Source organism: Ostrinia furnacalis, unplaced genomic scaffold (genome assembly GCF_004193835.3).
Source record: "Ostrinia furnacalis isolate ACB-3 unplaced genomic scaffold, ASM419383v2 OfSCF0450, whole genome shotgun sequence".
NCBI classification, from domain to species: Eukaryota; Metazoa; Arthropoda; class Insecta; order Lepidoptera; family Crambidae; genus Ostrinia; species Ostrinia furnacalis.
Genome location: NW_021130689.1, coordinates 281462 through 295800, shown reverse-complemented (window position 1 = coordinate 295800; position 14339 = coordinate 281462). Strand labels below are relative to the sequence as shown.

General features: G+C 44.7%; 2 protein-coding genes across 2 annotated transcripts; both read left to right on the top strand.

Annotated features, from left to right (window-relative positions):
- The first annotated feature begins 577 nt into the window (after positions 1 to 577).
- LOC114365549 (vacuolar protein sorting 8) lies at positions 578 to 8188 on the top strand. Its single transcript, XM_028322154.1, has 8 exons — positions 578 to 805; positions 1206 to 1388; positions 1896 to 2705; positions 2789 to 3120; positions 3195 to 3318; positions 3718 to 3871; positions 6181 to 6395; positions 7967 to 8188. Exons 1-8 carry the CDS (start codon positions 716 to 718, stop codon positions 8171 to 8173), a joined length of 2115 nt encoding a protein of 704 aa, XP_028177955.1. The 5' UTR covers positions 578 to 715; the 3' UTR covers positions 8174 to 8188.
- A 2160-nt stretch (positions 8189 to 10348) lies between these two features.
- On the top strand, positions 10349 to 12193 carry LOC114365401 (uncharacterized). The gene is made up of 2 exons (XM_028321966.1): positions 10349 to 10546; positions 11634 to 12193. Exons 1-2 carry the CDS (start codon positions 10349 to 10351, stop codon positions 11838 to 11840), a joined length of 405 nt encoding a protein of 134 aa, XP_028177767.1. The 3' UTR covers positions 11841 to 12193.
- The last annotated feature ends 2146 nt before the right edge of the window (positions 12194 to 14339 follow it).

Genomic DNA, 14339 nt, shown 5'->3' with positions numbered 1-14339 from the left:
ATGACTTTGCAAATGCAGTACGATGATACGATTACTTTTACGTTGCGGCAATCACTAAAATTCGCTAAAATGACACTAATGACGTTTAAAAAGTGGCACGCTCGGCTTCATACAATTTTTGACACATGCTGCATCTATCCATATCTGTGGTGTCAAGCAATTTTTATTTTTTAATCGATTAACAGGCCAAGGTCAACGACTATACTGCGCGCAAAATGATGTTACAACTAGTACTATCGGCCACATTTCCGGTCATGTCGTCTCGTTCTATCGCAAAGAATCACCATTTGGTGAGAGCGAGAAAAAAAACGGAAATGGGTAGCTGTGGCCCGCGTATATACATTATTGTCTTTACCTTTTTACATTATCTTTGTTAATATCAATATGTGATACAATATGAACTGTGATACGATCACAGTTCGATTTGACACGATAGTGTTAATGATATTACTAACAAGTTTGACATATTTGACATAATAAAACGATCGGCAAAATAATAATGAACTGACTGGAACTGACTGATCATCGGAATTCGGACAAAATTGAGTTTTTATTTAATAATAAAATAAGTTTAACTGTGCATTATAACTGTATGTTACTTTTCAGTGTTAGTTCAATAAATTATATCCTTAAATATTTTACTACTTTTATGAACAATTAGTACAAATAGGCAGGAAACTGTTGATAAATTACATTATTCCTTTGATGTGTCATTATGGATTTGTTAAAAACACCCTCTGTACAATCTTTATTAGATTCCGATTTAGAATCAGTTGAGAGTCTTCAATATCTGGATATCGAAGAAGTAAGTATTATCATAGTAACTTACAGAACTCAAGTTTATGTAGCAAGTAAAAACTATGACTGATCCGCCCCTAATGGTTAACTAAATAGAATAAAACTTCAGTATGTTACATATGATGTACACTTTTAAGTGGTAACTTTAAGAATAATTACATTACATCAATTTATTAGATCATTTTCCAATAACTATCTGTGTAGGAAATTTATTTAGTCAGTTCACAAGATTTTTGCTTAATGTGTTTATTAAGGCTGTTAGGCCACAGATAGCTTATTAAGGTTGTTTTTAAGCATGTAACATAATAGTCATAACATTGTATAACAGTCACGCACATTATTTTAAGGATTAATATTTTACCTGACAATAACTTCTACAACTTGTAAATGTCTGTGATTTGTTACAGTTAGATGAGGTTGAATATGCTTTACCAGCCAGTGAGGCTCCCACCCTTGCTGAAGTTCTATCTGCAGAAAAAGAAGATGGCAAAATTGCTGATGCTTTTAAAACACCCGAAGAGCCGTCAGCTTGTTCAGCCCTCCAAGCAGACTTCATGCAAGCAGTGTCACAACAAATAACACAAGCACAGGTGAGTTGTTGTGGTAATGATATGGTTTAACATGAATGATTCAAATAGAATACTGAAACTTGTGTGATTCTCTTCTGGTATAAGTTTTAAAACACCCATCATCATCATTTCAGCTGTAGGGCATCCACTGCTGAAAATAGACCTCCCCCAATGATTTAGTTTTAAAACATATCTAATAATTATTAAACATGGGTCCACCCACAATGACCACAGCAGCTGTTATGTTTATAATATCTTTTTACCAGATTTTTATTTTTTATTTGATTTCAAATTGTAATTATGGTTTATTTATCTGTAATTTAAGCCAACATCAGATACCTCAATCCTATAATTACCACCCTTAAAGCAATAATTAGCATTTATAGATGTCATATACGCATCATGGTGTTAACCATGTTAAAAATTAACTGTGTGTGACTTTCTTGGTGTACCTAAAAAAGAAATAAATAAACATTCTGGCTGGCTTACAATTATAATAAAATGGAAACCACTTCCTTAAAATTCCAGGAACGATCTTCTGCAGGAGCAGCAACTGCACTGAGTGTAGGAACATCGGGGAAGTTAACTGTTGGGACAGCACATGGTCACCTTCTATCTTTTTTTGACCAAACCTTACGATGGGTCTGCAACTCTAACTCAGATAAAGGAGCTGTGTCCTGTTTATGCTACAATAAAGATAGCACTCGATTGTTAGCTGGATATGCAAGAGGGCTCATATGCCAATATGAAAGTATTCGAGGTATACTGCTAAGGCGTGTGACACTTGGAGGTGAAACATGGGGAACACTACGCGTCACGTGGGCAGGCACATCGGGACTGGCGTTAGACACTGGTGGATCGGTGTGGCTCATAAAATTCTCCAGGCCGCTAGGTGTTCGTTCTGCACGCACCTCTTGTCTTTTCTCAGGCGCAAGAGGTGAAGTAGTGGCCATGACGGCTCGAGACGCCCGCATCTTGGCCTTGGCGACGCTGTCACGTGTCATCATTGTGGCCGGCGGCCGCGCTGCGGGAGTGCGACTCGGAGGCCCTCCCGACACATTACCAGTCTTGGAATGGAGCGACACCGACGACAGAGTTCTAGTATGTGGGCGCTCCAAAACATTACAATGGTTAACGGTCTCAATCACTGGATCTTCCATATCACTTCGACCATTACAACGCGTGGAATTGAAGACTGCACCGCTTTGGCTCGGGTGGCTTGGCGGCAATTTGGCCATTTTCGACACTGACGAGAATCTTAGATTGTGGGGGGATGATTATGACAAACCATTAGATTTGTCACATATTGAGCCTGTTTACGCATCGGCATTCTTTAAGGTTAGTGTTTGTCATATCTAAGTAACGAAATGAAGTAAATAACACAGAGAATGACTTAAATTAACATGCAAATATTATTTCAGGGCCTTTGGACAGACGGCAGAGTGTCTCGCGCCATGAGTACCGCCGGCGTGAGTGCCCTCGGCGGCGCCTGCGTCGTGGAAGGCGCGCTATCCTTATTGGGCAGACGCGGCATAGTCCGCGTCAAGCCCAGGGACCTTCTCGCCCGAGCGAAAGCGTTCATCTTCTCAGGCCATCACCTGCAAGCATTGCGTTTGCTCTGCTCGTCCCAAGGACCAGAAGCGAAATCGCTCGCTAATGAATTCATATTATTCTTATCTGAAAGGCCATCCTTGATGAAGAATAGAAGTGTTGCTGAACAGACTATCAAACTGTGCTTGAAATACAATTTACAGTAGGTATTATTTTATAGAAGTTGAAAAGTACTTTTTGTTTGGATCAGCAATTAAAGGATTATATTCTTTTTAGTGAAGAGTTATGGTCGACCTTATGGGAGCAATGCTCAAGAGAAAATGCATTTGTGGAAGCACTTGGAGACGCCGCGGTACGAGGTGAATTATCAGAGAATCCACCATCCCCTGATTCCACTCAGGTACCTATTTATAAAATCAAACCTCAATGACAGTGTATTATAAATTTTACCTAAATAGGTAACAGTAAATACTTTTAGTTTGGACTTGCTTCAATCCACTGTACCAAATGTTATGAAATATCTACCTTAATAAAAATTGAGCATACTATAGTCTGGTCTGTGAGCACGTAGAATTTTGTCCAAAGACCCCAAGCTACCAATCCTTCTCCCTCGCGTGTAATTATGTTGCTGTCGCGCTCGCACACTCACTGTGGGCGCCCGTCGCACAGTCGCGACAGCAATATAATTAAGCGCGAGCGATAAGGATGGGTAGCTTGGGGTCATTGGACAAAATTCTACGTGCTCACAGACCAGGCTTTACCATTTGTATACCTCTTTTTTAAAATGTAAACTGTTTAGGCGTTAATCGAGCGTTTGGCTGAGTTTGAGCCGATGCTGGTCGAGAGAGTGGTCGCGTCGCTGCCGTTGACTTCGCTCGACCCGCACCGAGCCAGCGTTTTCACGAGGGAGAAAAAACTATGGCGGGGAGTAGGAGCCATCGCCGCGGCACTAGGTTTGTCATTTTGTGACATGTATTGTATCTTTCATTTATTGATTAGATAAATTTCATTATTATTACTCAGTGGCGGATTTACCAGCAGGCTGTTGGCTGAAGCCTAGGGCCGCAAATTTTAAGGGGCGGCAGATTTAGTTCATACTAATATTATTTTTTACATACACAAAGTAGGTACGTATTTCGGATACGAATATATCAATATGTTATATCAATGTTCGCCAGGCCAGTCAAATAAGATCCAACAACACCCCCCTCCCCCCAAGTCTACGGGCGGCAAATCTGTAAATCCGCCACTGCATCACAAGTAATTTAGTATCCAACCCTCTATAATTTATCAGAAACAAATAGGTGGACTGGTGTTCGCATATTTCTCCCTCATACACTAAAACTTACGCGGGTGCCCAAGGCAGGCACACGTCACACGCATGATCTACCTACACTAATTTTTGATATGCCTGCCCAAGCAAGTTTTAACGGAAGCCTTGAGTCGCCTCATACGTCATCCAAGAGAAGAGTGAGGGTGATTATATTTTACTAATAATAATAATAATAACTTTATTTATTTCTCTCTTTACAAAATACATAAAGTCACAATTTGTAACGGGTAATTATAACAACAAGGAACAAAAATAAGTATTTCGTAGAGACTGGTGTCCGTACTAGGATACCCTGTGCTACAGCACACCAGGCGTCCACCACCGGCTAATCGATACTGCGTGGTTGTGTTAATCTATTTAAGGTAAGTATTTTATATTAGAAACAAACTAAAAATAAAATAAATAAAGAAATAGAATGATGACATGTGATTTACACAAATAGGCAAAATAAATGATAAGAAGTACTATTTCAAAAATTTAAACTTTAACTTTAGAAGCAATCTTTCTTTCTAATCTTTTGTGTAAGTGTGTGTGTATGTGCGTGCGTGTGTGTGTGTGTGTGTGTTATGTGTTAGTTAATACTAATGCCTGTCTATAACACCTCAGCCTACTAATTTGGGGCTACCGTACAGACTACGACAGCACATCTACTCTGTACAACTATAGTTCCAAAATACTGGACTGTCCTGTCGATGACATTGACAGTGGGGCGCCACCGTCAATACCGGATCGCTGGTTCAGATTTTTGCCATGTTGGAAACCATATAGTTGAACGATGGTAGCGCCCCCCTGTCATTGAGTTTGGCGGGACAGTTCAGCGTGGGTCATCTATACAGATTTTAGATTTAAATGTCATCATCTGTCACTAAAATACTTACATCTATTAAAAAGTGAAAGCAATTTACTACCACTACCCCGCTAATCCACGCTAAATTTTGTCAGTGTGTGCGTGCGCGCCGCATACCTACGTATTGGCGTGTTCACATACAAATACAAACCGGCTCGGTGCGTTTCTGTGTCAAAGTCAAAGTCAAAATTTCTTTATTTGTTTAGACTAATAAATAGTTCTTACAAATCGTCATTTTGCTCTTAAGGAGCCTCTACATGTCTCATAATCTTTTTACCCTACCAGCGCTTCGAGACCAACATTTGGCAAGTGCTGAGAAGAAGCGCCGCAACAAACTCAGTCACCACTGTCTGCCGGTTAATATAAATAAATAGAAATAGTAGTAGTAGGTACATTCGATTCAGGAGTAGTTCACTGAATTTACCATGCATTCTTGTATGGTGTATCTTATAAGAATGGGTATACAAGATTGCGTGGTATATTAAACAAGGTAGTGACGTGCTAATATCTAGACTTACATATTAAGATACTAGTAGAAATGACTCGCATACATAAATTTGAATAACTTGGATTGACCAGTCCCCGAAAGCAGCGCCTGTTCACAGACATGACGAGTGAACCAGCCATCGCTTCACTCGACCATATTAGAGGGAATGTAACGACCCGCCTCACTACGCCACCACCCCAGAGACATTTTAGTGAGAATGACAATGTCAAAGTCAAAGTCAAAATTTCTTTATTTGTTTAGACTAATAAATAGTTCTTACAAATCGTCATTTTGCTCTTAAGGAGCCTCTACATGTCTCATAATCTTTTTACCCTACCAGCGCTTCGAGACCAACATTTGGCAAGTGCTGAGAAGAAGCGCCGCAACAAACTCAGTCACCACTGTCTGCCGGTTAATATAAATAAATAGAAAAAGCAGTAGTAGGTACATTTGATTCAGGAGCAGTTCACTGAATTTACCACGCATTCTTGTATGATGTATCTTATAAGAATGGCTATACAAAATTGCGTGGCATATTAAAGAAGATTGTGAAGATGACCTACTCATTTGTATTTACTCTGGTTATACTCTGCAGGCGGCAGCAGCGGCGCGATGCGCGAGCTGGCGCCGTACGTCGAGGAGGGGTGCGCGGGGCGCGGCGGGGCGGGCGGTTGTGGCTGCGCGGGCGCCGCGCTCGTGTTGGCGGCGGCCGACGCGCTGGCGGGCCGCGGCGCCGCCGGCCGCCCGCTGCCTGACCACGCCCAGCCCTCGGCGAGACACGACGCCTTGCATACGCTGCTGGCTGAAGATGTGAGTGACTCTTATTTAGGACTAGCGGCCGCCTGCGACTTCGTACGCGTGGTGGATCCACGCATACGAAGTCGCAGGTTACATTTTACCATCTTAGGGTTGGAATTTCGTAAAATCCGTTCTTACTGAGCACCTACGTTCTAAAAGGAACCCTCATGAGAAATTTGAAACTCCTGGCACTTGCAGTTTCTGAGATTACGTGATGAGTGAGTGAGTCAGTCAATTAGTGACCTTTTGCTTTTATAAATATAGATGACAGATACTTACTGTTTACGATAAATGTAAAAGTACTAAAACTTGCTGCGCGTGGTCAGACGGCGGACGCGCTGGCGGGCCGCGGCGCCGCCGGCCGCCCGCTGCCTGACCACGCCCAGCCCTCAGCGAGGCACGACGCGTTGCATACTTTACTGGCTGAAGACGTGAGTAACCATGGATTTATTTTACCATAGTACAAGCTTTGCTTAGTTTGGGACTAGAAGCGCAGTGTAAAATGTCCAAGGATATTTTAAACTATCGGCATTTAAATAGGATTTCGTAGATTGCCGGTTGCGATACCATAATATGTAAACGTACTAAAATACTTTTACTGCGGCGGACGCGCTGGCGGGCCGCGGCGCCGCCGGCCGCCCGCTGCCTGACCACGCCCAGCCCTCGGCGAGGCACGACGCGTTGCATACGCTGCTGGCTGAGGATGTGAGTGACTCTTATTTAGGACTAGCGGCCGCCTGCGACTTCGTACGCGTGGTGGATCCACGCATACGAAGTCGCAGGTTACATTTTACCATCTTAGGGTTGGAATTTCGTAAAATCCGTTCTTACTGAGCACCTACGTTCTAAAAGGAACCCTCATGAGAAATTTGAAACTCCTGGCACTTGCAGTTTCTGAGATTTCGTGATGAGTGAGTGAGTCAGTCAATTAGTGACCTTTTGCTTTTATAAATATAGATGACAGATACTTACTGTTTACGATAAATGTAAAAGTACTAAAACTTGCTGCGCGTGGTCAGACGGCAGACGCGCTGGTGCCGCCCGCTGCCTGACCACGCGCAGCCCTCGGCGAGACACGATGTCTTGCACACCTTACTGGCCGAAAATGTTAGTGGCGATGGATTTTGTATTTTAAACTATGGACACTTATGCAGGATGATGATTACGGAGAATCACAGTTTGTGATCTAAATATATAAAAGGAGAAACTGACTGACTGACATATCAACGCACAGCCTAAACGGCTTAACGTAGGCACTTGAAATTTGGAAAGGACGTAGCTTAGGTACCGTAGAGGTGCACTAAAAAGGGATTCCCGAAATTCCCACGGGACCGGGAGTTAACATTTGTATGAAAAAATCTAAACCACGTAAGATAGACGAAGGGGGTAAAACGGGATCCACGCGTACGAAGACGCGGGCGGCCGCTAGTATTAAATAGAGGTATTAAATAAAAATATATGTTAAATTATTCATGAAACTTTTCTATGGACAAAATTAGGCCCATTTACCTCCAGTGTGACGTGATAATTTTGGGATATGCTGTAGACTTTCTGTGCCGTTTGAATGTGAGTTGAACGCGCAGGGCCCGGGCGGGCGCTCGATCCTGCGCGTGCTGGTGGCGCACGAGGCGGCGGCGGCGGCGCGGCTGCTCGAGCAGAGCGCGCGCGAGGCGCCCTTCGCGGGCCCGCTGGCCAAGCAGAACCGCCTGCGAGTCGCGCGCGCCCTGCTTGCCTTCGCGCCCGATCTCCAGGTACACGACTATACGAAAATGAAACCTATTCCGATGTAATTGAGGCCGTATTTTGCCTACTAGTGGTCCTTATTGAGCTGGAACAGAGCGCGCGCGAGGCGCCCTTCGCGGGCCCGCTGGCCAAGCAGAACCGCCTGCGGGTCGAGCGCGCACTGCTCGCCTTCGCGCCCGATCTCCAGGTACACAATCATACGAAAATTAAACCTATTCCGATGTAATTGAGGCCGTATATTGCCTACTAGTGGTCCTTATTTAGCTGGAACAGAGCGCGCGCGAGGCGCCCTTCGCGGGCCCGCTGGCCAAGCAGAACCGCCTGCGGGTCGCGCGCGCGCTGCTTGCCTTCGCGCCCGACCTACAGGTGCACGACCATACGAAAATGAAACCTATTCCGATGTAATTGAGGCCGTATTTTGCCTACTAGTGGTCCTTATTGAGCTGGAGCAGAGCGCGCGCGAGGCGCCCTTCGCGGGCCCGCTGGCCAAGCAGAACCGCCTGCGGGTCGCGCGCGCGCTGCTTGCCTTCGCGCCCTACCTACAGGTACACGACCATACGAAAATGAAACCTATTGCGATGTAATGAGGGCTATCGTTTTAGCGCTCACCAGTTGGCGCCACTGTAGAGTAAGGTCCTGTCACTTGCTAGTCGCGAAGACAGTAGCACCAACTTGTGAACGCTAAAGTGGTAGGAGGACTATCGCATTTGCACTCATCAAGATGGCGCCACTGTAGAGTAAGGTCCTGTCAATCGCCAGGGGTGCCAACTGTTAAGTATAAAAACGATAGCCCTCATTGAGGCCGTATTTTGCCTACTATTGGTCCTTATTAAGCTGGAACAGACCGCGCGCGAGGCGCCCTTCGCGGGCCCGCTGGCCAAGCAGAACCGCCTGCGGGTCGCGCGCGCGCTGCTCGCCTTCGCGCCCGATCTCCAGGTACACAATCATACGAAAATAAAACCTATTGCGATGTAATTGAGGCCGTATTTTGCCTACTAGTGGTCCTTATTGAGCTGGAACAGAGCACGCGCGAGGCGCCCTTCGCGGGCCCGCTGGCCAAGCAGAACCGTCTGCGCGTCGCGCGCGCGCTAATCGCCTTCGCGCCTGATCTCCAGGTACACTACCATACGAAAATGAAACCTATTCCGATGTAATTGAGGCCGTATTTTGCCTACTAGTGGTCCTTATTGAGCTGGAACAGAGCGCGCGCGAGGCGCCCTTCGCGGGCCCGCTGGCCAAGCAGAACCGTCTGCGCGTCGCGCGCGCGCTACTCGCCTTCGCGCCTGTGCCTCTACCATGNTTTACGATATTTTTATAAAAAACTATGAATTAAAATTTTCTTTGTGCCTCTTAGTGTCACTGCCTGTCAAATCTTTTGCAAAAATGGTTCTATTGACGTGACGATGACAGCATCACACATCTCTTTTTATCACACAGGGTTGCAGATAGTGACATCTCGCTCGCTCATTCTTTGTTGCTCTATTCCGAAGGAATATTAACTTTATGGTTTTAACGGAGGCCTTGAGTCGCCTCATACGTCATCCAAGAGAAGAGTGACAGGGTGATTATATTTTACTAATGCCTGTCTATAACACCTCAGCCTACTAATTTGGGGTTACCGTACAGACTACGACAGCACATCTACTCTGTACAACTACAGATTTTAGATTTAAATGTCATAATCTGTCACAAAAATACTTACATCTATTAAAAAGTGAAAGCAATTTACTACCACTACCCCGCTAATCCACGCTAAATTTTGTCAGTGTGTGCGTGCGCGCCGCATACCTACGTATTGGCGCGTTCACATACAAATACAAACCGGCTCGGTGCGTTTCTGTGTCAAAGTCAAAATTTCTTTATTTGTTTAGACTAATAAATAGTTCTTACAAATCGTCATTTTGCTCTTAAGGAGCCTCTACATGTCTCATAATCTTTTTACCCTACCAGCGCTTCGAGACCAACATTTGGCAAGTGCTGAGAAGAAGCGCCGCAACAAACTCAGTCACCACTGTCTGCCGGTTAATATAAATAAATAGAAAAAGCAGTAGTAGGTACATTTGATTCAGGAGCAGTTCACTGAATTTACCACGCATTCTTGTATGATGTATCTTATAAGAATGGCTATACAAAATTGCGTGGCATATTAAAGAAGATTGTGAAGATGACCTACTCATTTGTATTTACTCTGGTTATACTCTGCAGGCGGCAGCAGCGGCGCGATGCGCGAGCTGGCGCCGTACGTCGAGGAGGGGTGCGCGGGGCGCGGCGGGGCGGGCGGCTGTGGCTGCGCGGGCGCCGCGCTCGTGTTAGCAGCGGCGGACGCGCTGGCGGGCCGCGGCGCCGCCGGCCGCCCGCTGCCTGACCACGCCCAGCCCTCGGCCAGACACGACGCCTTGCATACGCTGCTGGCTGAGGACGTGAGTGACCATGGATTTATTTTAAACTATCGGCATTTGCATACATTACTGGCTAAAAATGTGAGTACCATACTGATCATCTGTATCTGTCATCTTCGAATCGGTAACCCAAAATCTACCCCCCCGGCCCCCACCACGCACATGGTACTGAAAATACTTTTGCTGCGCTTTTCCTGCCTGGTCACGCTCTGCCCTCAGCGAGACACGACGCGTTGCATACTTTACTGGCTAAGGACGTGAGTAGCCATGGATTTATTTTAAACTATCAATATTTAAATAGGATGTCGCAGATTGCCGGTTGCGATACCATATGTAAACGTACTAAAATACTTTTACTGCGGCGGACGCGCTGGCGGGCCGCGGCGCCGCCGGCCGCCCGCTGCCTGACCACGCCCAGCCCTCGGCGAGGCACGACGCTTTGCATACGCTGCTGGCTGAGGATGTGAGTGACTCTTATTTAGGACTAGCAGCCGCCTGCGACTTCGTACGCGTGGTGGATCCAGTTTTACCATCTTAGGGTTGGAATTTCGTAAAATCCGTTCTTACTGAGCACCTACGTTCTAAAAGGAACCCATGAAAAATCATGAAAAATTTGAGACTCCTGGCACTTGCAGTTTCTGAGATTTCGTGATGAGTGAGTGAGTCAGTCAATCAGTGACCTTTTGGTTTTATAAATATAGATGACAGATATTTACTGTTTACGATAAATGTAAAAGTACTAAAACTTGCTGCGCGTGGTCAGACGGCGGACGCGCCGCCAGCCGCCCGCTGGCTGACCACGCGCAGCCCTCGGCGAGACACGACGTCTTGCACACCTTACTGGCCGAAGATGTTAGTGACGATGGATTTATTTTAAACTATGGACGCTTATGCAAGATGATGATTACGGAGAATCACAGTTTGTGATATTAAATAGAGGTATTAAAAATTGTATGTTAAATTAGTCACGAAACTTTTCTATGGACAAAATTAGACTTTTTCGATGCGTCTTAGGCCCATTTGCCTCCGGTGTGACGTGATAATTGGGACACCTGTATAGACTTTTTGTTTTCTGTACCGTTTGTTTGAATGTGAGTTGAACGCGCAGGGCCCGGGCGGGCGCTCGATCCTGCGCGTGCTGGTGGCGCACGAGGCGGCGGCGGCGGCACGGCTGCTGGAGCAGAGCGCGCGCGAGGCGCCCTTCGCGGGCCCGCTGGCCAAGCAGAACCGTCTGCGAGTCGCGCGCGCGCTACTCGCCTTCGCGCCTGATCTCCAGGTACACGACCATACGAAAATGAAACCTACTCCGATGTAATTGAGGCCGTATTTTGCCTACTAGTGGTCCTTATTGAGCTGGAACAGAGCGCGCGCGAGGCGCCCTTCGCGGGCCCGCTGGCCAAGCAGAACCGCCTGCGGGTCGCGCGCGCGCTGCTCGCCTTCGCGCCCGACCTACAGGTACACAATCATACAAAAATGAAACCTATTCCGATGTAATTGATACCGTATTTTGCCTACTAGTGGTCTTTATTGAGCTGGAACAGAGCGCGCGCGAGGCGCCCTTCGCGGGCCCGCTGGCCAAGCAGAACCGCCTGCGGGTCGCGCGCGCGCTGCTCGTCTTCGCGCCCGATCTCCAGGTACACGACCATACGAAAATGAAACCTATTGCGATGTAATGAGGGCTATCGTTTTAGCGCTCACCAGTTGGCGCCACTGTAGAGTAAGGTCCTGTCACTTGCTAGTCGCGAAGACAGTGGCGCCAACTTGTGAGCGCTAAAGTGGTAGGAGGACTATCGCATTTGCACTCATCAAGATGGCGCACTATGGAGCGAAATTGCGATTTATGGACATAGCGATTTTTTTCACAATTTCTATTTGAAAAAAATACCTATCGATAGGTTACGTTATTCTGATGAATAAATGCTGCACAAGTTTTTCTCTAAAACCAATAGTTTGACTGGAAAAAAATATTTTCCGTTTTCGTTGTATGGAATGAAACATAAAGTGGTCGATTTCGACTAAGCCTTGACAGATCTTGCTTTGAAACTACTTGAACCTTGTTCTATGGCTTGTTGACTGTAATTAGGGTTTCTGCTCGAGCTTTCTCGAACTCGAGAAAACTCGAGAAATTTGGCTTCATTCGAGACGAGAAAAAAATTACCGAAGCTCGAGAATTCTCGAGTTTCGAATTTGAAGCTTTAATATTCTTGAAAGCCTATTTTCTTAGACAAATGTAAGTTTTTAATTATTTAATAGGTTAACGTTGCGTTTAGACTGGCCTAGTCTTTCCTTTTTTTAACTAATTTGATTTGCAAGTAATGATAATAATGTTCACCTACGAGTATGCTATATTTAATTATGTTTGTATAACTGACTGATTTAAAGACTGATATTTTTTNGGCTCTTATCGTCACCTCTCGTCTTTACCACGGCAAGTCTTAATTATAACTAGCTTGCTAACCGCCAATGTAAGAGATCTAGTGTAATATCGACAGGTAGTTGATGTCCAGTTGTTACTGTCTAGCAGCTAGCACGTTTCCGGCGGATATCAAATGCCACCAGTGCGAGATGTAATAAACAATTTCTATAAAAGATCAAGATCTAGCATAGAAAGGTCAGCTGGGAGAGAATGCCATATTGCATTAAGCTCGCCTTTTTGCACTGATTATTCCTATGTGTGTGCAATATTCTTTAAATAAATCCCAACTAATATTATAAATGCGAAAGTAACTCTGTATGTCTGTCTGTCTGTCTGTTACGCTTTCCCGCTTAAACCTCGCAACCGATTTTGATGAAATTTGGCATAGAGATAGTTTGAGTCCCGGGAAAGAACATAGGATAGTTATTATCCCGGTTTTTGAAACAGGGACGCGCGCGATAAAGTTTTTCTGTGACAGACAAAATTCTACGCGGGCGAAGCCGCGGGCGGAAAGCTAGTAAATAAATAAATAAATCCTAAGCTATTAAGTTATAACCCAAATGTATAGGAATCCTCATACTAGCTAGCTAATTCAGGTTTGTTGTTCTCATAAACTATAAGGACAGATTCCTACGTAACTTCGTGATTGAATTAATTAGCTATTTTGATCTGAATTTGAGTTGATATTAATTTACCTATGACATTATCGTGCATGACGTGTTCCGAGCTACAAAATATAATATTATACTGATCTGTTTTGGCTATTTAGTGCTAATACTAACTAACATCCTCCAGGTTTCTGTCGCAGCGTTTTGTTGGAAAGCCGGTGACGTAACGAGAGCTGGAATGAGCGCCTGGAACTGCAATGATTGTAACAAGATTTAGGTCGTTGATAGTGAATTAATGGATTAATTAGCTGGACTTAGTTACGTAGCTATTGGCAAGAGGCGCAAGTGTAGCACTACACTGTTTTCACTATGTTTGTGGCAAATAAAAGTTAGAATTTGAACTCTATTTATTTATTTAGATTATGTTAACAATACCTACTCTTACGTACGACTTTTTGGTAGGGTTTCAGTCACGCGGTATTCAGGCCTAATTTTATGTTACGTAGCTTGGTCATCAGTCTCGCATCTGATAAGATTTTCCTTTAAGAGTCTTATTTGGAAATACAATTTCTCAAGTTTTGTGTAGCTTTCGAATCGTTAGCTGCGTTTCATGAGTAGGTACTTATGAAAGCTCATTTACAATTCACTTTTTAATTTAAATCAGCGAACTTTTGCAAACTTAGTCGTTTGTGAAATGATGAATAATGCAATTTGCCGACGACAGACACAATTCATTCAAAAGCCATAATAAGACCAATTAGCAAATTGAATTCTCGATAAAACAAATTGA

Excerpts from the sequence above, each read along its gene's own strand:
- LOC114365549 (XM_028322154.1), top strand. The coding sequence starts at position 716 with ATGGATTTGTTAAAAACACCCTCTGTACAATCTTTATTAGATTCCGAT. Across the intron at positions 1,389-1,895 it reads AACAAATAACACAAGCACAG|GAACGATCTTCTGCAGGAGC; the intron begins GTGAGTTGTTGT and ends TTAAAATTCCAG. Across the intron at positions 3,319-3,717 it reads CATCCCCTGATTCCACTCAG|GCGTTAATCGAGCGTTTGGC; the intron begins GTACCTATTTAT and ends TAAACTGTTTAG.
- LOC114365401 (XM_028321966.1), top strand. The coding sequence starts at position 10,349 with ATGCGCGAGCTGGCGCCGTACGTCGAGGAGGGGTGCGCGGGGCGCGGC. Across the intron at positions 10,547-11,633 it reads ATACGCTGCTGGCTGAGGAC|GGCCCGGGCGGGCGCTCGAT; the intron begins GTGAGTGACCAT and ends TTGAACGCGCAG.